This window comes from Bombina bombina, chromosome 11 (assembly GCF_027579735.1).
Source record: "Bombina bombina isolate aBomBom1 chromosome 11, aBomBom1.pri, whole genome shotgun sequence".
NCBI lineage: Eukaryota > Metazoa > Chordata > Amphibia > Anura > Bombinatoridae > Bombina > Bombina bombina.
The window spans coordinates 64,921,626-64,948,509 of NC_069509.1; the positions used below are offsets into that span (position 1 = coordinate 64,921,626).

Genomic DNA, 26,884 nt, shown 5'->3' on the forward strand with positions numbered 1-26,884 from the left:
AGGCTCTGGCCACGCAAGAAGTGAGAAAAAAACACACAGAGGTTGTCGGGGTGGCTGCAGAAGAAATAAGGGAGGTACAGAAGAACAACAAAAAAACAATCAAAACAAGATCACAAAAGGGAACGAAGAAATATGCCTAAGGGATAAGAATGTGGTCAATTTATCTTCTGTACCTTTGACTTCTGCACAGGTTGATCTACTCTCAAAAGGTCTAAATTTTGTGCCTTCTCATCACTTTAATATCTTTGAGACAATCTTGGATATAAATAGATTTGCAAGAAAAATAACGTTGAAAAAACATTTTTTTAGAAAGGATGAGGAGGCACAAAATGAACCGGAAATCAACTTAGAAAGAGCAGAAGTAACTAATGATGTTGCATTAATGTCTAATCTTAACTTTTCAGAATTGAATACGCTGAGAGATCTAGACCAATTATTAAATGAGGGAGAGGCAGATAAGAGTGAGTGCCTTCAAGAAAGTAATGTCTCTACAAAACACATTAAGAATAAAAGTACCTTTTATCCTTTCAAAACTCGTTCAAAAGTAATTGACATTTTTCAAAAAACAGTGGAATTTAAATTACGCAACTTAGAGAAATCAGTGACAGAAACAGATAAAAATAAAAAGCACACTAACTTGACTTATAAGGAAAAAATGGCCTTGAAAGAACTGTCTGAAAATGAAAACATCATAATCAGACAGTCTGACAAGGGCGGTAATGTAGTCGTTCTGAATAGAATCGACTACATTACAGAGGCTAAGAGACAGCTTAATCAAAGGGATGTATATATAAAACTCAAGGAAAATCCTACCAATAAATTTCAAAAAGAGATTGCGGATATTGTCAGTTATGCACGTAAAAACAACATTATCACACAATCTGTTGAGGAAAAGTTGATAGTGTCACATCCGGTGACACCAATTTTTCATCAGTTGCCCAAACTTCATAAGGATCCCCTGTCCCCGCCAGGAAGACCTATTATAGCGGGTATAGGGTCTCTAAATGAAGCTCTCTCAGAACTCGTTGACACATTTTTGCAGCCGTTGGTATGCCAATTGCCTAGTTACATACAAGATACTACATCTTTTATAAATAAAATCTCTAAAGTTAAATGGGAAACCAATTATAGACTTATGGTTGTGGATGTTACTTCACTGTATACATCTATAGAGCATGGCAAAGGCCTTCAAGCTATAGAATATTTCATTAACACTATGTGTGATTTTGAAGAGGCTACCAAGATATTTCTGATGAGAGCAATTGAATATCTGTTGTCACATAATTATTTTATGTTTCAAACAGAGTACTATCTCCAGAGACGTGGGACAGCGATGGGGGCAAAGTTTGCCCCATCCTATGCCAACCTATTTATGGGCTGGTGGGAGCTGTCCCACGTCTTTGGAGATAACAACCCATTTAAAGGAGAGATAATCCAATATCATCGTTATATTGATGATCTGTTTTTCATTCTGGACTGTGATGCTACAAGGGCAGATCTTTTCTGTCAATATCTCAATTGTAACCAGCAAGGTATTGAATTTACGGGCACACACAGCCAAAACAGTGTGAATTTTCTTGACCTCACAGTCCAGGGTGGGGAAATTGGATGCCATATACAGACTAAGATGTATAGGAAGGAAACTGCGGGAAATACCCTGCTACAATTTGAATCTTGTCACCCACGACATGTTCTGAGGGGGATACCGAAAGGGGAATATATCCGCATCAAAAGGAATTGTTCTAAAGAAAGTGAATATCAGCGCCAGGCTAGTGAGGCCACAATTAGATTTAGACAGCGAGGGTATAGTGATAGTATCCTTACCATAGCAAAAGAAGATGTGGATCAGATTCCCAGAGAACAGTTACTTCAATATAAATCAAAAAGACACAGAGGCAATAATGATGATTTGAGTAAGATCAAGTTTATTACTACATATAGTGTAGAATACACTAAAATATGTAATATAATCAAGGAATCTCTTCCGATTTTGTACTCTGATCCCATTATTAAAGAAATTTTGGATTCGGGATGTGAATTTATCCCTAGGAGAGCAAAAACTCTGGCCAACCACTTGTCACCCTCAGATATGAGACCCAACAAGAGCAAATGCTGGTTAAAACAGAAAAAGGGATGTTTCAAATGTAGACGTCCCGTTTGCAAAACATGTAGTTTTATATGTGAGGGGGACAAATTTGTTTCTAGCACAACCCAAATGGAATATGATATTAGATTTTTTATCAATTGTGCTACAACACATGTCGTCTATCTACTGACTTGTGATCTCTGTAAAATTCAATATACAGGGAAAACAAAACGATCCTTAAAAGATAGGTTTTTGCAACATCTAAGGTCTGTTGAGGATGAAGATAGTGACACACCAGTATCTAGACATTTCAAAACAAAACACAACTCAGATGTTTCTTCCCTCAAGATACAGGCAATTGATCATATTACAACATGGAAGAGAGGAGGAAATAGGGAAACATTGTTGAATAAAAAGGAGATTTTTTGGATGTTTAGATTACAAACTAGTGAACCAGATGGGCTAAACATCAGACGTGATCTGGATGTCTTTACTTAAACATAATACATGATTAAAGGTCCTGCTTTTGAATGCTAATATTTATATATTACAAATTGATCTGTCTTTTGGAAGTGGCACTAATATATTGTTTGAATATGTATTGCATGGAAGCTGTGCTACAACAATATTCTTTTGCACTTTCTATGTGTCCTGTTTGTGAAATAGCATTTTAAATATGGAAATTCTTAGACCTTTGTCAGGATATATTTGTCTCCTTTAGCAAGTTAGGAAAGTATTCATATGGCAATATATATAGGACATATTCATAGTTTATATATATGTCTCGCAAAATGTTTAAAATGTTGCAAAATTTGTTTGCTCTTCCTGTGGAAATAGGTAACCAATCAGGTATTTAATTATTGTGATGTCATGATCTAGCTCAGCCTTTAAAGAGGCATTTGAGCTGATCCCCAGGTAAGCAGTGATCAAGTGCACCTGGTGCACGAAACATGTCTGCATGGGGATCTGCTCACTTGCCTGATTGATAGAGTTATTTGCTGGCTCTGTACAGGACATTCTAACAGTGTCCTTTTTTATACTTTTTGAAATAAAGTTGTACTTTACTTTTTAACCTGCTGCCTGGAAATCAACATTATTTGTTCATCACAGCATAGTGCTTTTTACAGCACTTTCAGCATCATCTTCCTTTCTCCCAGAGCGCCTTTTCTACACTTTGTACTTAGATTTACTAAGGTACGTTCTCCCACATTATGGAGCATATGTACAAAGGCAAATGTTAGTTTTGGGAAAAAAAATAAATGAAATTTTACTGTAGACCTTAAAGGGACACTGAACCCAAATTTTTTCTTCCGTGATTCAGATAGAGCATGCAATTCTAAGCAACTTTCTAATTTACTCCTATTATCAATTTTTCTTCATCCTCTTGCTGTCTTTATTTGAAAAATAAGTTATCTAGGCTTTTTGTTTGGTTCAGACTCTAGACAGCACTTTTTTTATTGGTGGATGAATTTATCCACCAATCAGCAAGAATAACCCAGGTTGTTCACCAAAAATGGTCCGGCATCTAAACTTCTAAACTTACATTCTTGCATTTCAAATAAAGATACCAAGAGAATGGGATTGATAATAGGAGTAAATTAGAAAGTTGCTTAAAATTTCGTGTTCTATCTGAATCACGAAAGAAAAACATTTGGGTTCAGTGTCCCTTTAATCTAAATTTTGCCTCCCTCAACATCTATTCACTTTGATGTTAAATTGGTCAGAAAATCTGCTTTCTCCACACATAAATAAACAAACAAACAAATCCCATTAGCGTACCCCCCCCCCCCCTTTTAGTATGGTTTCTGATCAGTCTGGTGTTATAGAGGAGAGGGAGAGGCAGAGAGAGGGAGAGACATAGAGAGAAGAAGAGGGGCAGAGTGAGAGAGAGAAGGGAGGCAGAGAGGGGGGGGGGAGGTAGAGAGAGGGAGAGAAGGGATAGAGGAAGAGAGAGGGGGAGAGAGAGGGATAGAGGGGAAAGAGGTAGGGAGAGAAGGATAGAGGGGGAGAGAGAGGGAGAGAGGAAGATAGAGGGGGAAGAGATAGAGGGAGAGGAAGAGAGAGGGGGAAGAGGGAGGGAAAGAGGGAGATAAGGGAAAGAGGTAGACAGAGGGAGAGGAGAGGGGGAGAGAGAGGGGGAGAGGTGGAGAGAGGGGGAGAGTGAGGGAGAGAGAGGGGGAGAGGAAGAGAGAGGGGGAGAGAAAGAGAGGGGGAGAGAGATAGAGAGAAAAGGGAGAGAGGAAGGGAGAGAGGAAGAGAGAGAGGGGAGAGAGGGAGAGAAGGGAAAGAGGCAGCGAGAGAGAGAGAAGGAAAGAGGAGGAGAGAGGAAGATAGAGGGGGAGAGATAGAGAGAGAAGGGAGAGAGGAAGAAAGAGGGGGGAGAGTGAGGGAGAGAAGGTAGAGAAGAAAGGAGAGGCAGAAGAGAGGGGGGAGATAGCTAGAGAGGGAGAGAAAAAGAGAGAGGGGAGAGAAGGGAAAGAGGTAGAGAGAGGGAGAGAAGGAGAGAGAGGGGGAGAGAAGAAGAGAGGGGTAGGGGGAGAGAGAGGAGGAGAAGGGAAAGAGGTAGAGAGAGGGGGAGAGAAGAAGAGAGGGGTAGGGGGAGAGAGAGGGGGAGAGGGGAAAGAGGTAGAGAGAGGGAGAGAAGGAGAGAGAGGGGGAGAGAAGAAGAGAGGGGTAGGGGGAGAGAGAGGGGGAGAGAGTGTGCTGACAAGACTTCTTAGCTCATCTCCCCTGAATGGAGAGGGGAGAGAAATATAAATATATATATATTATATCTATTAGTGATGGACATTTTTTTTCAAAAGACTCTGAGGGGGTCCGGCAATACTTTTATGGTCCCATTAAAACAGTTAACATCATGCATGTGTGTTATTTTTTTGTTTGTTTGTTTAATTGCATTCAAGTATAACAGCAAACACAGCACTAAGCTTAGCCTTACTTACTACTTCTTGGCGATAAGGTGACAGATGTATAGAAAACATACTCTGTAAGCTGTAGAGCCAGGAATCTTGTATCCGAGCTGCGTTTAATAAGCAGGAGAGGTGTAATGTAATACTTGCTAAGACTTGGCACTGCCCCAGGCTGTGATTATCTGACTTGTTGAGCAGGTCGCAGTATTAGGTAATAAAGCTAAATGAACAATAAACTGGAAAGCGTTTTCTTATTTGCAAGCCCTCTGGTAATTAGTTTTATGTTGTAGTAGCTCCAATCATATAGGATAAAAACTTAACTGATTAGGTGCCAGCAAGTGAAACGCTCTGAAACAGCATAGTGAAGAATATGTAACAAAACAATATATTTATGTTCTGTAGTTTACAGTTACTATATCACCACTGGATCATTCTCCACTTCCAATTTTATCTCTGCAACAGAAAATTCTCCACTAGTGATAAAATGCACAGATATATAGAATACGCTGATTAGATTTTTTGTATTTCTTTTCATCACCTTGTGTCTGGAGATATCAAGGCTATCATGTCTACTCACTATAGCCATCCCATCTATAGGGATAGATTACAAGTGGAGCGCGATCTATAGTGCCTAAGAATAGCACACAATTACCAGAGAACAGTAAAAAAAAAGGTTTACCACAGATGGCATTTTTAGAGCGCCCGATACTTTTAATAGATAACACAGGGAGCGCTATTAGCACTCAATCACAACCGAAAATAGCATAGAAAATGTAGTGGTTTTGGAGACAAAGTGTTAACAATTGAAAATGTGCACAATAAAACACATAAAAAATATATTGAAATAGAATATTTCACTTATATTTAAACATATTAATTGCAAAATAAAGGTATTGAAATAAATGTTTTAAAAGTGATTTAAAGGGATACGGTATATGATCAGGTGTTGGACTGGGAAAGACTCAAAAGTGTATATGCACGTGTATGTTTATGTATGCATGTTTATATATTTATATATATATGTGTACTTGTATGTATGTGTGTGTACATATGTATGCGTGTGTATAGATTTATATATGTGTTTGTATGTACGTGTATGTTTTTGTATGCATGTGTATTTATATATATATATATATATATGTGTGTGTACTTGTATGTATGTGTATGTACGTATGTGTGTGTACATATGTATGTGTGTGTATAGATTTATATATGTGTTTGTATGTACGTGTATGTTTTTGTATGCATGTGTATTTATATATATATATATATGTGTGTGTACTTGTATGTATGTGTATGTACGTATGTGTGTGTACATATGTATGCGTGTGTATAGATTTATATATATATATATATATGTGTGTACTTGTATGTATGTGTATGTACGTATGTGTGTGTACATATGTATGCATGCGTATATATTTATTTATATATATATGTGTGTACTTGTATGTATGTGTATGCATGCGTATATATTTATTTATATATATATGTGTGTGTACTTGTATGTATGTGTATGCATGCGTATATATTTATTTATATATATATGTGTGTGTACTTGTATGTATGTGTATGCATGCGTATATATTTATTTATATATATATATATGTGTGTACTTGTATGTGTATGTGTGTGTATGTATGTGTATGTATGTGTATGTATGTGTATGTGTGTGTATGTATGTGTATGTATGTGTATGTGTGTGTATGTATGTGTATGTGTGTGTATGTATGTGTATGTATGTATGTGTATGTATGTATGTGTATGTATGTATGTATGTGTATGTGTGTGTATGTGTATGTATGTATGTGTATGTGTGTGTATGTATGTGTATGTGTGTGTACATATGTATGCATGTGTATAGATTTATTTATATGTAAGTTTATGTTTTTTTATGTTTCAAAGTTTTTTATCAAGGTATTGAGCAAAACATATATATGAACTTTTGATAAAAGCTTTGTTGTTACGTGAACATGCAGACATGAGAAATAATATGGGCAAATCATAATACTAATAAAACACATGGTATGAGATACAACTTAAGATTTTATGCTTGATGATTTAGGAAGAAACAATAGATCATGGTAAGGTCTGAGATTACTGATACCTTATTTTCTGAGGGTGTGGGGTTTATTGGGACTCCCTTAGTAACTGTTTCGCCTCGTAGGGTGATACTGAGAAATTTAAGGTAGTGAATCCTAATCTCGATCTCTATTTGTGGGAAGTGAACCTAAGTTGTAAGTGTTGGCTTATTATTGGAAAATGGTTATGAATTTATGAGTATGAGCTGTTAGAAGTGTGTTTCTTTTAGTTAAGCTTATGTACATTTTACACCTCGTCTATTGAGCTAGAGCCACTCTTGGGTGCCGAATTATCAAGCTCAGAATGGAGCTTGATGCCCCTTGTTTTCCAGAAACAGAAGTTATGAAGCAGCGGTCTAAAGACTGAGGCGGCGGACAGAAATCAACCCGATCGAATACGATTGGGTTAATTGGCACCCCTTGCTAGTGGCATTAACAGTATCTTCTAGAATAAAGGCATCGAAATGTAAAGAATATCAAGTAACTTATATAGAGAGAACTCCCATGTACAGAGATTTTAATGCTACCGGAAATTAATTGTTATCAGAGAAGGTGATCTGCAATAACCAAGTAATTATAATTAGAATACATGACAGCCTATTGTCGGACAAAGTAAGAAGGAGTTAAGGATGGCTATCTTAATGGACTAAATCCTAAAGGTATGAATCTTTGTTTATTCAGGGATATAAAAGTGCTTCAACCTAAAGTCTATCCCGAGTCCCCCTGCAATCGACCTCATCTCTAGGGGGTTCAGTCTTGACTTTTCCCTTTCCGTCACTGTGCTGGAGCTTGATGTCATGTGTAGCGCAATGTCAGATAGAACAGCACTTGACAGACTCCTACCAACATCTGCTAATAGTACCTCTATTCCATTAGTCTTGTCTGACTCGACATCAAAGCCTACATCGTATCTCTCCTCATCTTTGACTAGTGGGGCTCTTGAAGTCTGAGCTGACCTGTGAGTTGTGTCCTCCTCCGAAAAACCTTCACGCTCTAATCTCACGTTCGACATGAGGGAGGTGAAGTAATTCTCCATCTTGAAAGATAGCGACTCCAAGAGGGCTATGGTAGTAGACTCCATATTGGATTAATATTTTCCCGAATCTCCGCAGACAACACTTCTCAGTTTTCTGTTACATGGGAGCTCAGTCCAATTGATGAATTATGTGAAGCTGTAATTTCAACAGATTAACACTGCTCTGCTTGGCTAAATTTCTGACCGGGGGGGGTGATGATGAAAATGTGACATAGGCCGCCGCCGCCGCCTTTAACCTCACCCAGTTTAGTTTCTCTGGTTGCAGGAGCGTGAAAAGAGTGGTATCCCTTGGATCCAGAACTTGACTTTAGCAATTATCTAGCAGTGTAGGTCAGGATGAGGTTGCATTAGTGAGATAATCTACAGATTACTCATACTGTAGACGGAGCTACTGGCTGATCATGACCACGGCTTAGACACGCCCCCATGTTTATGTTTTTTTTATGCGTGTATATATTAATATATATGTGTACTTGTATGTATGTGTGTGTACATATGTATGCGTGTGTATAGATTTATATATATGTGTTTGTATGTATGTTTATGTTTTTTTATGCATGTGTATATATTTATATATAAATATATATATATGTGTTTGTTTGTATGTATGTGCGTGCACATATGTATGTATGTCCGTGCACATATGTATGTGTGTGTTCGCAGTGTTTGTATCTTATATATCAATAAAGAAACAAAAGTATAAAAGTAGTTCAATGGACAGTACAGCAGCTTACTGAGAATGTAGGTGCCCGTGACAATGTCAAATAATACAAACGTAAATAGTCCACAGCACAATGCAACATTTTGGGGTAATCGTGCATGCTTAAGGGGTTTACCCAGAAATGTTGCTTTGTTTTTCATCTGTCCACAATAAAGATGATATTATTGTGAAGTTGCTGTGGACTATTTACAACAGTATAAAAGTAAGTAAAGAACTGTCTCCACTACCTGAATAGAGGTTTAGCGCACCCTCGGTTTAGCAATAGAGCAATATCCGACATGATTTTTTTTCAGCGCCCCATCATAAAAGTCTATTGATTGAGGGATTTAGAGCACCCGCACTATCTGATATGCAGATATTAGCACGCCCTAGACTTTCACACTAGCACTTTCAAACTTGAACACAACTCAATTTTAATATGAGCACAAAAATAAAAGTGTTATTGACTGCGCTTGAGAAATGATAACGCACAATAGCACTAATATTTTTGCTCTTCTCTTGTAATATAGCCCAAAATCTTCTTAAAGACACACTGTGTACCCAGTCACACCCCCTGACTCCCCTATGCTAACTAGATCACCTTGAGTCCAAACTGCAAAATAGCTGGGGGTGGCAAGCTTGCCTTATTACTGCAAAGCCTGTAGCATTCATCACTGTGCCACACGGGATTGTTTTTGCCTAGGCCAATTAGGCTTGTACTTAGGGCAACAAGTTTTTGGGGAGCCACAAATTTTGAGAAGTACTTCTACTGTGTGTTTAACTCCTGGGGGGGGGGAGGGGATGTTAAGCAAATAGTAGTGCAGGGTTGTTAGTCTTAAATTTACATGCTCAAACAAATTAGAGAATGTCATTTTTTAACTTTAAATGCGCTACTACAATGCTAGAATGTTTCTCCTGAATCAAGGAACTCTGAATCTTCAACACAAAGAGCACTCAAGCCTCACTCTGATACCATCCAATCACTATCCCAGACCACCTAAGCCCTCCTCACTGGAAAATGTATCATCTGCTTCTTTAAATCCCAGTACCAAGGTCGGCTTTTTTTATGTTAGGAGATAAGGAAAATGGTATATGTTGCCAGAGGGAGATATTTTATTCTACATTGAAATAAAAAAAATATCTTGTGCAATGATTGATACTCTTTGCTCTTGAGGTGACAACGTCCCTTTTATCAAAACTTGCTCCAAAAAAGCACAATATAGAAGACACTTTAGAGCTTTACTTCTATTGATTTAAATACATTTATTTACAAGTACTTAAGTAAAATGAAGACAGCTAAATGTCAGACTATCAAATGCATTATCCGTTTTATAAGACACAAAGGACTAACATCTTTGGCTATGATTAATCAAATTGGCTGGGACACTCACCTGGGAGCTTCGCTCTTCTGAAAGGGGTTGACAGATATAAGGGAGGTTGCCGAGCTGTCATTGGCTAGTAGCTTGCCAGCCAGGTGGATGATCCACTCATTCTGTTCATATGTCTGATTGGTGGCCAAGTAGTGATATCACCGGTAACAAGAAAAAAAAGAAGAAAAAGACAGAGGAAGAGAATTAACAAGATCATAGTAATCTCTTCAATGTTTTATGTTTCTCCAATGGCAATAAATCTCTGGTAGCTGCATTAGTGTCTGGACTACATATGTTTTTCTTTGCTTCCAAGAAGACTCAGGCCTCCTTGGGAATTTGTTTTTATACTTCTATCTTAGCTAAATAAAAGTATGGCCACTTAATAAATGGTGGTTCTGGGAGATCTAAGAATAACTAAGCACCCCTTACATTATTGAAGCACCCCAAATTCTCAAGTGTCAACAACCATACATGTGTAAGGAAGTAATTTCCTGCTTGCTCTGTGCTATACCAACAAAAAAGGGCCCAGTTATCTTCTTATCGCTGCATTCAACCGGAAATGTTAATTTCCACCTCACCAGACTAGCAGTGGTGACGCCAGGTGAAATGCTCAAAATTATCGGTCTCTCCTTCACTGTACAGACTAGATGTGTGTATTTGGCAGTTTCATTCACGGCTGAATGCTGAAGTAGGAGGATATTTTCGGTATCCTGCTCTTACCGGAGCCAAATATCCTCTTGTACAAGTGAAACACACTGTGCTAAACTAGATCTTAGTGTGTTTCACTTGTACAAAAAGATATTCAGATCCGAAAAGGGGCTAATACCAAAAATAGCCTCCTAGTTCCGCATTCGGCAGTGAACAAAACTGTCAAATGCACACATCTTTTACAGACCATTTGCGATGTTGTTTCTATAGATCTCTCTACCTTAGAACATTCTGAAATTTTCCTTAAAGGGACACTGAACCCAAATTTTTTCTTTCGTGATTCAGATAGAGCATGAAATTTTAAGCAACTTTCTAATTTACTCCTATTATCAAATTTTCTTCATTCTCTTGGTATCTTTATTTGAAATGCAAGAATGTAAGTTTAGATGCCGGCCCATTTTTGGTGAACAACCTGGGTTGTCCTTGCTGATTGGTGGATAAATTCATCCACCAATAAAAATGTGCTGTCCAGAGTTCTGAACGTAAAAAAAAAAGCTTAGATGCCTTCTTTTTCAAATAAAGATAGCAAGCGAACTAAGAAAAATTGATAATAGGAGTAAATTAGAAAGTTGCTTAAAATTGCATGCTCTATCTGAATCACGAAAGAAAAAAATTGAGTTCAGTGTCCCTTTAATATCAGCAACATTGAGGGAGAATATTTTCAAAAGATGTTTACTTCCAATAAACGAGTGACGCGCTAACAGTTACACATGAGCAAAAAGGGTTTTATCGGGGGTGTTTACAAGTTAAAAGTAAACGTGAACGCATGAGCATTTGCTGTAAATATTTCACATTACAATGTTCTGCACATAGAGGAATGTGTTCTATATATTAATAGATATTCCTATATATATATCTATATATAATCCTATGCATATATATGTAAAGATATATATTGTACCAAAATACCATCAGATCTATGTAGAAATATGTATTAATGAATAAACAGAACATATTCTTCTATGTGAAGAACATTGGAATGTGAAATATTTATATTTTCATGTTGGGTTAGCGCACTTGAGAATATGCAATTGGGTTTGCTCATAAGTAGGGTGTCAGGATTTGTTCCCCACTTTGTTTTTGCTCGATTGAATATCACAATTGGGTTATTGTATTCCCCCATAGAAGCCAAAGTTCAGTTTTTTGCGCGCATCGGGTTAGAGTGCAAGCAAAAACTTTTTACTTCCAACTTGTAACATGAGCGCCCCCCAACTAGCGCAGATAGCGTGCAAGCGGGAGCGTTAAACACCCATACTGTGCGTTTCATAAATCTGAAATAGATTATACTTTGTTATATGATAATCTATATGCAAATTAATTTTTAAAATAAGTATATTTCTTAAAAATGCACTGTTTCATTGGTAAGACATGTATCTCTGAAAATGTTCACCTTAGCATGCGTATATTGTTTAGAACATTAGCACATACCTGCAAAGTTTCCTCTTTGTAATAAAGTCACACCCATGGAACGCCTACATTTTCCTATGTAGTTCAATAACCATTTGTAATTAATATATACAGCGTGTCTATATATATATAAATCAATTAATAATGAATTCATTTGAACTGGGGCAATATGGGTATACTGTGCATGTTCTGTAAAATTTCCTATTACATCATTTTACTAACCTTGTTTATTGTAAAAATAGTTGTTGTTTTTTTTTTTAATTGGCAAGGTTTTTGTCTAGACACAATAAATATTAATAGCTTCTAGGTGAAAGTGGACGCAACGTTTCCCATTTACAATAGTGGGCTTTACAAAGTTCACAAACTGTAAATCATGTTTTTAAAAAATTTCAAGATTTCCATCACTGAAACTATTGCAGTTCTCATTGTACAGAATGTGGTTTGCTTGCAAGATCCTGTTCTGTACAGTGAAAACTTACAGTTTGGCGTGACTGAAGAGGCTCAATAGTTTCAATTTAAGAAATCTTGCAATTTTTCAAAAACATAATTTATACTTACCTGATAAATTCATTTATTTCATGCTGGTGAGAGTCCACAATCCATTAATCTTGGGAATTACTCTTCTCTACCTATAGGAGGAGGCAAAGATTCCCAAACCCCAAGAGCTCTATAAAACCCCTCCCACTTCATGCATACCTTAGTCTAATGTATAAGCAAGTAAAGTGAGGTAAAAAAAAAAACTGAATCCAAAAAAACACAGGGTGGGGTCTCATGGACTCTCACCACCATGAAAGAAATTAATTTATCAGGTAAGCATAAATTATGTTTTCTTTCATACAGGTGGTGAGAGTCCACAATCCATTACTCATGGAGCAAATACCCAAGATGTAGTGACCACGAGTAATAACATAAAAGGAGGGATTAAAAACATATTTTTTTTTACTGATAAATTAAAGGGATAGTCTAGTCAAAATTATACTTTCATGACTCAAATATGCATGCAATTTTAAACAACTTTCCAATTTACTTTTATCATCAAATTTGATTTGTTCTCTTGGTATTCTTTGTTGAAAGCTAAACCTAGGTAGGCTCATATGCTAATTTCTAAGCCCTTGAAGGCTGCCTCTTATCTCAGTGCATTTTGACAGATTTTCACAGCTAGACAGTGCTTGTTCATGTCTGTCATATAAACATTGTGCTCACCCCCATGGGGTTATTTATGAGTCAGCACTTATTGGCTAAAATGCAGTCTGTCAAAAGAACTGAAATAAGGGGGCAGTCTGCAGAGGCTTAGATACAAGGTAAACACAGAGGTAAAAAGTATATTACTATAACAGTGTTGGTTATGCAAAACTGGGGAATGAGTAATGAAGGGTTGAGAAATAGACCTTAAAGGGAAATTATCATAAAAGAAAAATGTTGGGTTTCAGATAGAGCATACCATTTTCAAATTTCAAGTGTACCTCTATAATAAAATTTGTTTAATTCTCTTGGTATCCTTTGTTGAAGGAGATAGTGACAAGCAGCTAGCTCGCAGTAATGCATTTCTTCTGAGCCTACCTATGCATGCTTTTAAACAATGGATACCAAGAGAATGAAGCACATTAGATATGATAAGTAAATAGGAAAATTATTAAAAAATCATATTTTCTTTCGGAATAAAAAAACTTTACTTTCGACTTTAATGTTCCTTTAAATCCCCAACCCCAATATTTTTTTTGGTTTGTTTTTTCAAATGCACTTAAAATAAATCAAACAGGCAAAACAATCAAACTGAGACATCCGCCTGACAAACCTTTCTACCAAAGGCTGCTTCAGACGAAGCAAAAACATAAAAATGGTAGAATTTAGGAAAAGTATGCAAAGAAGACCAAGTAGCTGCCTTGCAAATTTGACCACCAACTGAAACCTTATTCTTGAGAGCCCAAGAAGTGGCAACTGACCTAGTAAAAACTAAATGTATGCTTACCTGATAAATTTCTTTCTTTCTTGACACGGTGAGTCCACGGATCATCATAATTACTGTTGGGAATATCACTCCTAACCAGCAGGAGGAGGCAAAGAGCACCACAGCAAAGCTGTTAAATACCACTCCCTTACCCACAATCCCCAGTCATTCGACCAAAGGGAAAGGAGAAAGGAATTAATATAAGGTGCAGAGGTTGCCTAAGTTTTATAGAAAAATAAACTGTCTGAACAATACAGGGCGGGCCATGGACTCACGTCAAGAAATTAATAAATTTATCAAGTAAACATACATTTTGATTTCTTTCTAATGACACGGTGAGTCCACGGACCATCATAATTACTGTTGGGAACCAATACCCAAGCCAGAGGACACGGATGATAAGGGAGGGACAAGACAGCCTAAACAGAAGGCACCACTGCTTGAAGAACCTTTCTCCCAAATGAAGCCTCAGCTGAAGAAAAAATTTAGAATTTGTAAAACTTAAAAAGTGTGCAAAGATGACCAAGTGGCAGCCTTGCAAATCTGATCTACAGAAGCTCCATTTTTGAAGGCCCAAGAGGATGAAACAGCCCGTGATTTTCTCAGGAGGCTGCTGTCCAGCAGTCTCATACGCCAAGCGAATAACACTCCTCAACCAACAAGAAAGAGAAATGGCCGTAGCTTTCTGACTGGCGAAAATCCTTAGTCGCCTGCAAATAATATTTCAACGCACGAACCACATCCAGGGTGTGCAACAAAAGCTCCTTACGAGAAGAAGGATTAGGACACAAAGAAGGAACAACAATCTCTTGATTAATATTCTTATCAGAAACAACCTTGGGAAGGAAACCTAGGGCAGTACGCAGTACTACCTTATCAGAATGAAAAATAAGGAAAGGAGATTCATACTGCAACGCTGAAAGCTCCGAAACTCTTCGAGCTGAAGAGATAACAACTAAAAACAAAACCTTCCAGGATAACAACTTAATATCCAAAGAAAGCACAGGCTCAAACGGAGCCTGCTGAAGAACTCTAAGAACCAAATTAAGACTCCAAGGAGGAGTAGCAAACTTAAACAAAGGCCAGATTCTAAACAGGGCCTGACAAAAAGACTGAACATCTGGCACATCCGCCAGACGCTTGTGCAACAAAATAGATAAAGCAGAAATTTGACCCTTCAGGGTACTTGCAGATAAACCTTTCTCCAGACCCTGCTGGAGAAAGGACAACATCCTAGGGATCCTAACTCTACTCCAAGAGTAGCCCCTAGAATCACACCAATACAGATATTTACGCCATAACTTATAATAAATCTTTCTAGTCACAGGCTTATATGACTGAATCCTAGTCTCAATAACCGACTCAGAAAAACCATGCTTGGACAGTATCAAGCGTTCAATCTCCAAGCAGTCAGCTTCAGAGAAACGAGATTTGGACGAAGGAAGGACCCCTGAAGTAGAAGGTCCTTCCTTAACGGAAGACTCTAAGGAGGACAAGATGCACCTCCACCAGAGCTGCATACCAGATTCTGCGAGGCCACGCCAATGCGATGAGAATCACAGATGCCCTCTCTTGTCTGATTCAAGCAATGACCCGAGGGAGAAGACCAAATGGAGGAAACACATATGCCAGACTGAACTTCCAAGGAACTGCCAGAGCATCTATTAGTACAGCCTGAGGATCCCTTGACCTGTACCTCGAGAGCTTGGCATTTTGAAGGGAAGCCATGAGATCCAACTCCAGCTGCCCCCATTTGAGAATCAAGCTGGAAAACACCTCCAGATGAAGTGACCACTCCCCCGGATGCAAAGTTTGTCCGCTTCCCAATTGTCCACCCCTGGAATGTGGATCGCAGACAGACAGCAGTTGTGAGCCTCCGCCTACTGAATAATCTTGGCTACCACTGTCATGGCCAAGGAACTCCGAGTTCCTCCCTGATGATTGATATAAGCCACTGACGTTATTTTGTCTGACTGAAATCTGATAAACTGGGCTAAAGCTAGCTGAGGCCAGGCCAAAAGAGCATTGAAAATTGCCCTCAGCTCTAGGATAGTTATGGGAAGAATTGACTCCTCCCGAGTCCATAGACCCAGAGCCCTTAACGAACCCCAGACAGCTCCCCATCCCAGCAGACTGGCATCCATGGTCACGATCACCCAAGAAGGTCTGCGAAAACAGGTTCCCTGAGATAGAAGATTGTGAGACAACCACCACGGAAGGTAATCTCTTGCCGCCTGATCCAGAACAATCTTTGGAGACAGATCTGCATAATCCCTGTTCCATTGTCTGAGAATGCATAACTGCAGAGGCCTGAGATGGAACCGAGCAAACGGAATGATGTCCATGACTGAGACTATCAGACCAACAACCTCCATACACTGGGCCACTGACAGCCGAGGAGAAGACTGAAGAGCAAGACACAAATTGAAGATCTTTGTTCTTCTTGCATCTGTCCGAAAAATGTTCATCTCTAGAGAATCTATAATGGTTCCCAAGAATACCACCCTTGTACCTGGAATCAAGGAACTTTTTCCTAAATTTACCTTCCAACCATGAGAGCGCAGAAAAAACAACAACTCTGTGTGGGAGCTTGCTAGTTGAAAAGATGGCGCCTGAAACAGAATGTCGTCCAGATAGGGTGCCACTGCAATACCCCTCAATCGAATCACTGCCAACAATGCTCCCAGAACCTTTGAGAAAATTCTGGGAGCTTTTGCAAGACCAAATGGAAGGGCCACAAACTGAAAATGTTTGTCTAGAAAAGCAAATCTCAGAAACCTGTGATGGTCCCTGTGGATAGGAATATGTAGATACGCATCCTTTAAATCCACGGTGGTCATGAACTGACCCTCCTGAAACAAAGGAAGAATGGATCGAATAGTTTCCATCTTGAAAGACGGAACTCTGAGGAACTTGTTTACACTCTTGAGACCTAAAATAGGTCTGAAAGTTCCCCCCTTCTTGGGAACGACAAACAGATTGGAATAGATTTCCAGACCCTGCTCCTGAACTAGAACAGGAACTATCACTCCCATGTCGGAAAGATCCTGAACACAACGTAAGAATGCCTCTCTTTTTATCTGGTCTCCAGATAACTTGGACAGAAGAAACCTGCCCCTAGGAGGAAAAGTCTTGAACTCTAGTTTGTATCACTGGGACATGATGTCTACCGCCCAGGGATCTGGGACATCTCAAACCCAAGCTTGAGCGAAATAAGAAAGTCCTGGATTGGGGGCAGACCCTTCATGCTGACTTAGAATCAGCAACAGGCTTCTTAGATTGCTTCCCCTTGCTCCAGGACCGATTGGACTTCCAAGAAGGCTTAGACTGTTCCTGCTTGGAGGAGGAAGAGGAAGACTAACCAGAAAAGTTACGAAAGGAACAAAAATTACTCTTACAACCTTTCTGCTTATTTCTCTTATCCTGAGGGAGAGTATGCCCCTTCCCTCCGGTAATATCAGAAATAATCTCAGCCAAACCCGGTCCGGACAAGGTCTTACCCTAGTAAGGAATGTAAAAAGCTTAGATTTAGAGGACACATCCGCAGACCAGGACTTCAACCATAAGGCTCTGTGCACCAGCACAGCAAAGCCAGAAATCTTTGCTCCCAACTTGATGACCTGTAAAGAAGCATCTGCAATAACGGAATTGGCCAACTTCAGAGCCTTAATGCTATGCTGAATCTCCTCAAGAGGAGTATCCTGCTGAATAGAATCAGACCAATATGCCGCCTTACTGGTAACGGTAGCATTACACACAGCAGGCTACCATTGAAACTCCTGGTGAAAATAAATGCTTTTAAGCAAAGCCTCTAACTTCTTATCCATAGGATCCTTGTCAGGGTGCCAGGAATCAGACTGAAACGAGAAGTACAAAAATAATCACACCTTTATTAATAACAAAAAAATAATAAAAAGTCCACAAGTCAAATAACAAGCCAGGAGTCAAAACCAGAGCTGGTAGTCAGACGAGCCGAGTCAGGAGCCAAAGCAAATAGTCAGACGAGACGGAATCAGGAACAACGAAAACAGCCGAGTCAGGAACAAGCCAGGGATCAGGAACCAGGAAGGACGTCAGACAGCCAGGTAATACACAGGAACTCTCACAAACAGGTCTGAGACAACGAAAAGGCAAAGCATACTGAACAGAGGCCCTTTAAATAAAAAGTGATGACATCACAATTCTGAAACTGCATCCTGTCTCACAGAGATGATGCACACCAGTCTGGCCATAAAAGGAAGTGCAGGAAATGAGCAGCATCCTCCACAATGCTTCATAGTCAGCAAGAGAGGTGAGTAAAATGGCAGCCAGCAGCACATGGCAAACAAAACAGGGAAAAAAACCCTGACAGTACCCTCCCCTCAATGACCCCTCCCCCCACGGGAGGACAAAAGGCTTATTGGGGAAATGGGCATGGAAGGCACGGAGGAGGGCGGGAGCATGAACATCAGAGGAGGGAACCCAAGAATGCTCCTCTGGACCGTAGCCCCTCCAGTGAACCAAATACTGTACACAGCCCCTGGACATACGAGAGTCAATAATGCTGCTGACCTCATACTCCTCATGGTTGTCAACAAAGATAGGACGGGGATGAGGCAACACAGTAGTAAACCAATTACAAACCAATGGTTTCAAGAGGGAGACATGAAAAACATTGGAGATGCGCATTGCAGGAGGAAGGTCAAGAGCGTAGGCCACAGGATTGACCCGTCGGAGTATTCAAAAAGGACCAACATAACGGGGAGCCAGTTTATTGGAAGGCACACGAAGGTTCAAGATGCGGGAGGACAGCCAAACTCTCTCACCAACCTGGTAGGAAGGCGCGGGAAGGCGTTTACGATCAGCCTGGAACTTTTGGCGCTGCATGGAACGATGAAGGCAATCCTGAATCTGCACCCACGTGGAACGGAGTTGCTGGAGAAGCTCCTCCAAAGCCGGAATACCCTGAAACATGAATGAATCGGGCAACAAGGATGGTTGAAACCCATAATTCGCCATGAACGGGGATAACTTGGAGGAAGCATTAATAGCACTATTACGAGCAAACTCTGCTAACAGTAACAGTTCAGACCAATTATTGTGGTGATCTGAGACATAGCAACGGAGGAACTGTTCCAGAGCTTGATTAGACCGTTCCACAGCCCCATTGGATTGAGGGTGATATGCCGAGGAGAAGGAAAGCTGGATCCCCATTTGAGCACAAAAGGAACGCCAAAATCTGGAGACAAACTGGCTACACCGGTCCGACACTATCTCCTTGGGTAACCCATGTAAACGGAAGACCTCCTGGGCAAAAATTGAAGCAAGCTCCTGAGCGGTAGGCAACTTCATCAAGGGAATGCAATGTGACATTTTAGAAAAACGGTCAACCACCATAAGGATAACAGTATTGCCATTGGAAACAGGGAGCTCGACAATGAAGTCCATGGAAAGATGTGTCCAAGGACGCTCACCATTAGCAATAGGTTGAAGAAGACCCACAAGAAGATGTCGAGGAGTCTTATTCTGTGCACAAACTGAGCAGGAGGCAACATACCCAGCAACATCAGAACGAAGACCTGGCCACCAGAATTGTCGAGTGACAGACCAAATCATTTGGTTCTTGCCTGGGTGACCTGCGGCTTTAGGATAGTGGTAAGTGTGCAAAAGTTTAGTTAGAAGATTCTCAGGAACAAAACACTTACCACTAGGTTTCTCAGGAGGTGCATTGGTTTGTGCAGCTAGGATCTCCCCCCCCCAAGGGAGAAGTCAAATTAGTACGTATGGTAGCTAAAATATGGTCAGGAGATATAACAGGAGTAGGTACAGACTCCTCCTTGGACAGAGGCGAAAATTGTTGAGAGAGGGCATCAGCCCTAACATTCTTACTACCCAGGCAGGTAGGAGACCACATAATTAAACTGAAACAAAAATAGAGCCCATCTGGCCTGTCGGGCGACAAACGTTTTGCTTCAGGTAGATAAGTTAAATTCTTGTGGTCAGTAAGAATGAGCACTGGCACGCTAGTACCCTCGAGAAGATGCCTCCATTCCTTGAGTGCCAAAATTATGGCCAGTAATTCCCTGTCGCCAATTTCATAATTGCACTCCGCTGGAGACAATTTTTTAGAGAAGAAACCACACGGATGCAAGGAACCGTCAGGCGTAGGACATTGAGACAAGAGGGCACCTACTCCAGTCTCACACGCATCGACTTCAAGAACGAAAGGCAGGACAGGGTTAGGATGAGCCAGAACTGGAGCGGCAGCAAAGACAGTCTTAAGACTATCAAAGGCCTTAATGGCAGTAGGTGACCAATGGAGTGTATCATTCTCTTTACGGGTCATGTCTGTAATAGGTTTGACCAAGGAAGAAAAGTTTTTAATAAACTCTATATAGTAATTGGCGAACCCGGAAAAACGTTGAATAGACCGAAGACCAACTGGGCATGAAACTCCCGTTAACCTCTTTAATTCCATAAAAAAACGGTGATGGATTGCTAGTTGGTTTGTACAAAATTAAGGCAAAGAGGTACAGTATTTGAAATAAGCGTTAATTATTCCAAAAAAAATTATTTAAAAGATCGTATCTTAGAGGGATATTTTAGAAGTAGCTGAAATGCACATACTGGCAGCTGATCATGCTAAATATTAGCGTTCTTGCAATGATAACATTTACCAGGTATATAATTGCAAAAATAAGCATATTGTATGTTTCAAATATCTCTAGAATACCTCCTATAAGTGACATTGTACACTAGATTTGTCTTTGCATAAATGCTTTGTAGATGATTCCTTTATATAGCCCATCTGGGAGTGTTTTTTAACAATGTATAGTTTTGCTTATTTTTTTTAATAACATTATGCTGATTTTCAGACTGCAAACCAAGCTACAAAGTATCAGATGTAGACTCAAGTCTATAGATTCCTGCTTGCTCCTGTTTGTGTAATAGGTCTTCTCATATGCATAGATGGGGGTAGGGCGAAAAGACTGATCTTGCTGCTTTCTCAGCCCATTTCACTGGGTGTCTCAGCCTTAACCTTATAAACAGTGCTTCTAAGTAAGTTTTAAAAAGGTTTTATAATGGATTTTTAAATCAGTATTTGTGCATATTCTTCTTTACAGTAGTGTCTATTACATGCAGTTATATGAAAATTGGTGTATACTTTTTATTTAAGACAGCCTTTGAAATAATTGCTATACTTTTACACTTTTAATTAAAAAAAAGTTTTTTTCCCATTTTTATTGGCCTTTATTGTAATAGCAGAGACATGAGTGTTCAAACAAAACCTCCCCTGAATCAGAAGGATACATGGGTTTGTGCCAGCTATAGTTATACCCACTCAGAAAGAATGACTCAAACGCACTCAGCCCACTCTCAGTGGGAAGAAGGAAGTAAAGGCCATGGTTATACATGGGATACACAACAGATTCCCTCGCTGACAGTCTGAGAGAAAGCTGAAGAACGTGTTCTTGTGTGAGACGTGTGTCAGCACCAAGCAATGTACTATCACAAGGTGCCAACAGTCGCTCATGCATAAGCTAGTGAAGTTATGTGACTTTTTGTCTTGGGCAGGGATGATAATTGCCACTACAGGCTTGGCAGCATTATTTGACACAAGTGCATAGAGAAACAAAAGCCGTTACAGACACTGCCAACTGAATCCCTCACAGACATCACCACAGAACGTTGGCACATAGCACTTTCTGACACTGAAGGGACAGAGAATTAATTAGACTCAGGTATCAAATTTCTGAGCACTATATCCTTATGGCGTTCATCTCTGCTGACAATATGCAGCATTTTAAAGGCACAGACTAAATACTCATCCAATTTAAAGGGTCAATGCTTACATAGATTTTACAGATGGTTATATCAACATACATTGTTTTTGTTATATTTATTTTTTAAACATGCTTCTTCCTCAAAAGCTCATATTTTCAATATAGACAAAATCAGCTAATTTCAAACAGCAACATAAAGGTAAATAAGATAAAAACAACAACAGGTGCACCACATGGACAAGTATCGTCTATGATAAGATGAATGTTAAAGGACCACTCAATGCAGTAGAACTGCATAATTAACTAGTGTATCATAAAAAGACAATGGGGCCGATTTATTAAGCCTTCATGCAAAAATATTACTGATCCATTAAAGAGACATTGTATTGTATTTTTCCTTTTAATGAGTTCTCAATGCTGCTGGAGTGTATTAAATGGTTTGCACACAGTTCCTTTACCTTTATTTTGTTATTTTATTTGCCCAATGAAACCTCCACCTAGTCTGAAAATATGAATACTGCAGTATTCAATATAGAAAAGTTATGTAATTGAGAGGCAGCAATATAGATACATTTTAAAGGGGGAGATCATTCCCAGTGCTTGGAAATGGCACCTTAAAGTTTCTTCTAGCAATGTCAGAAGTATTGACCTTTGTATATATATTAGAAAGAGATAAAAGCAGCATTTTCTTGCACATTCAGTCCACTTAAATGAGCATATTCTTGAGAACAACAGGTTGAGGTCTTTATATGCTATTTAAGCCTTGCAGCTGGTATAATGTGTAATTGGAAACACATTTAGGGGAAAACAATTATGCAGTACAGTGTCCCTTTAAGGTGGAACTTACGGGAGGAAATAACTGTTCTAAATTGACAGAGCACTTTATTTTCTGCTATTAAAACATTTTAATTTAAAAGATAAGCATTATGGAGGGGATTGGACAGTCTAGGAGCAAAGTTTGAGTGATCTGGGAGAGGAGATTGGACAGCCCAGGAGCAGAGTTTGAGTGATCTGGGAGAGGGGATTGGACAGCCCAGGAGCAGAGTTTGAGTGATCGAGGAGAGGGAATTGGACAGCCCAGGAGCAGAGTTTGAGTGATCGAGGAGAGGGAATTGGACAGCCCAGGAGCAGAGTTTGAGTGATCTGGGAGAGGGGATTGGACAGTCTTGGAGCAAAGTTTGAGTGATCGTCGGGAGGGGTTGGACAGGCCAGGAGCAGAGTTTGGGTCATCCCACAATCACAACATAAAGAGTCTGTCTAGCTGTAAAAAACAGATAAAAGGCGGCCTTCTAGGGCTTAGAAATTAGTTTATGAGCTTACCTAGGTTCAACAAATACCAAGAGAACAAAGAAAATGTGTTGATAAAAGAACATTGGAAAGTTGTTTAAAATTGCATGCCCTGTCTGAATCATTAATATTTCATTTGGACTAGACTGTCCCTTTAAAACTACCTGAGTATTTGAGATTGGTAAAGCAAATGTGTGGCAGAGTAAGTTAAAAGGACATAAAGCCCAATATTTTCTTTCATGATTCAGATAGCGCATACAATGTTAAACAACATACCAATTTACTTCAATTATCTAATTTGCTTTGCTTTCTTCATATCCATTGTTGAAAAGCATACCTAGGTAGGCTCAGGAGCCTGGAGCTAGCTGCTCATTGGCTTATCAATGTGTCCAGCTATCTTTCAGTAGTGCATTATTGCTCCTTTAATAAAGAATACCAAGAGAATGAAGAAAATGAGATAATAGAAGTAAATTTGAAAGTTGTTTAAAACTATATTCTCTATCTGAATCATACAACAACAAATGTGGTTTTCATGTCCCTTTAATGTGCAATAAGCAGACGCATTTCTTCATAGAGTGTGTTGTGGAATCATTTAACAACTGGAGATGCAGTCATTGGCACTGATATGTAGGTGCTAGGCATCCCCAATTCTCCACGGTGTCTGTAACCAAAAATCTGCAGGGCTGTTCCTTGATTATAACTTTAATATACAACTCTAAGGCAACCTAAGTTACATTGTATCCAGACAGCTAGACTGGCCTAAGAGTTGTAGACATCATTTTTTACTTTTGATGATCATTGCTAAGTTACATTGTACATTAGGGGCGCGATCAAATATACGGCGCAGGTTTCGGCGCAAGCATGGGAACCTGCGCCGCCCGTAATTTCACCTCGCACATTGGGGTATTACATAAACCCCGCCGGCAGTTCATAAAGTGCCGTAAGTCGCATTAATTAGCGATGTCCAGAAATGAGCGTAAATACAGATTTCTGGAGTCGCCAGTGACTTACGGCACTTTAGAAACTGCCGGCGCCTAAGAAAAGTAAAGAAAATAACAAATCTCCCGTAAAAGTCTAACACGCCTCCCAAAAATAAGCCTGATACGTAAAACCCCTATATCCGCAATCCCCCTCTCATTACTAATATTAAATGTATTAACCTCTAAACCGACAACCCCCCACAACGCAATATGCCTATTTAAACTATTAACCCCTATATCCGCCATCAAACCCACACCGCAAGTAATAACTCAATTATTAACCCCTAAACCGCCATAGCCCACAAAGCAATTAACCTATTCAAGTATTAACCCCTAAACCGCCATAGCTCACATAGCCTATTAAATGTATTAACCCCTAATCTGCCGCCGCCAACGTCGCCGCCACTATAATAAAGTTATTAACCCAAAAATAAGCCCGATACATAAAACCCCTATATCCGCAATCCCCACTCTCATTACTAATATTAAATGTATTAACCTCTAAACCGACAACCCCCCACAACGCAATATGCCTATTTAAACTATTAACCCCTATATCCGCCATCAAACCCACACCGCAAGTAATAACTCAATTATTAACCCCTAAACCGCCATAGCCCACAACGCAATTAACCTATTCAAGTATTAACCCCTAAACTGCCATAGCTCACATAGCCTATTAAATGTATTAACCCCAATCTGCCGCTGCCAACGTCGCCGCCACTATAATAAAGTTATTAACCCCTAAACCTAAGTCAAACCCTAACACCCCCCTAACTTAAATATTATTTAAATAAATCTAAATAAATTTACTATTATTAACTCAATTATTCCTATTTAAAACTAAATACTTACCTATAAAATAAACCCTAAGATAGCTACAATATAATTAATAATTACATTGTAGCTATTTTAGGATTTATTTTTATTTTACAGGCAACTTTGTATTTATTTTAACTAGGCACAAGTTATTAACTATTTAATAGCTACCTAGATAAAATAAAGACAAATTTACCTGTAAAATAAATCCTAACCTAAGTTACAATTACACCTAACACTACACTATCATTAAATAAATTAAATTAATTAACTACAATTAGCTAAAATTAAATACAATTAAATAAAATAAACTAAAGTACAAAAAAACCCCCACTAAATTACAATCAGCCAATCAGATTGAAGTTCAATCCGATTGGCTAATCCAATCAGCCAATAGGCTTGACCTCGCATTCTATTGGCTGTTCCAATCAGCCAATAGAATGCGAGCTCAATCCGATTGGCTGATTGCATCAGCCAATAGGATTTTCCTACCTTAATTCCGATTGGCTGATAGAATTCTATCAGCCAATCGGAATTGAAGGGACGCCATCTTGGATGACGTCATTTAAAGGAACCTTCATTCTTCAGTTGGACGTCGAACGAAGAAGATGCTCCGCGTCGGATGTCTTCAAGATGGAGCCGCTCCTCGTCGGATGGAAGAAGATAGAAGATGCCGCTTGGATGAAGACTTCTGCTCGGCTGGAGGACCTCTTCTGCCCGGATTCGATGAAGACTTCTGCCCGGATCGGATGAAGACTTCTACCCGGCTGGGTGAAGACGGCTCAAGGTAGGGTGATCTTCAAGGGGTTAGTGTTCAGTTTTTTTAAGGGGGGATTGGGTGGGTTTTAGAGTAAGGTTGGGTGTGTGGGTGGTGGGTTTTAATGTTGGGGGGGTTGTATTTCTTTTTTTACAGGTAAAAGAGCTGATTACTTTGGGGCAATGCCCCGCAAAAAGCCCTTTTAAGGGCTATTTGTAATTTAGTATAGGGTAGGGAATTGTATTATTTTGGGGGGCTTTTTTATTTTATTAGGGGGCTTAGATTAGGTGTAATTAGTTTAAACTTCTTGTAATTTTTTTTATTTTCTGTAATTTAGTGGGGGGTTTTTTTGTACTTTAGTTTATTTTATTTAATTGTATTTAATTTTAGCTAATTGTGGTTAATTAATTTAATTTACTTAATGATAGTGTAGTGTTAGGTGTAATTGTAACTTAGGTTAGAATTTATTTTACAGGTAAATGTGTCTTTATTTTAACTAGGTAGCTATTAAATAGTTAATAACTATTTAATAACTATTTTACCTAGTTAAAATAAATACAAAGTTGCCTGTAAAATAAAAATAAATCCTAAGCTAGCTACAATGTAACTATTAGTTATATTGTAGCTATCTTAGGGTTTATTTTATAGGTAAGTATTTAGTTTTAAATAGGAATAATTAAGTTAATAATAGTAAATTTATTTAGATTTATTTAAATAATATTTAAGTTAGGGGGGTGTTAGGGTTAGACTTAGGTTTAGGGGTTAATAACTTTATTATAGTGGTGGCAACGTTGGCGGCGGCGGCGGCAGATTAGGGGTTAATACATTTAATAGGCTATGTGGGCTATGGCAGTTTAGGGGTTAATACTTGAATAGGTTTATTGCGTTGTGGGCTATGGCGGATTAAGGGTTAATAGTTTTAAGAGGTAGTTTGCGATGTTGGGGTTGGCGGATTTAGAGGTTAATAATTTAGTTATTACTTGCGGTGTGGGTTTGATGGCGGCTATAGGGGTTAATACACTTTATTAGTTAT

The 26,884-nt window shown here is 39.1% G+C and overlaps 1 protein-coding gene across 1 annotated transcript in view; it reads right to left on the reverse strand.

Moving 5' to 3' along the window:
• LMF1 (lipase maturation factor 1) overlaps positions 1-26,884 on the reverse strand; it is a gene marked incomplete in the record, with an annotated part of 853,471 nt that overhangs the window by 20,599 nt on the left and 805,988 nt on the right. The window contains 1 exon segment of the mRNA XM_053695262.1: positions 10,204-10,316. Within this exon segment, the coding sequence (XP_053551237.1) occupies positions 10,204-10,316 (113 nt within the window).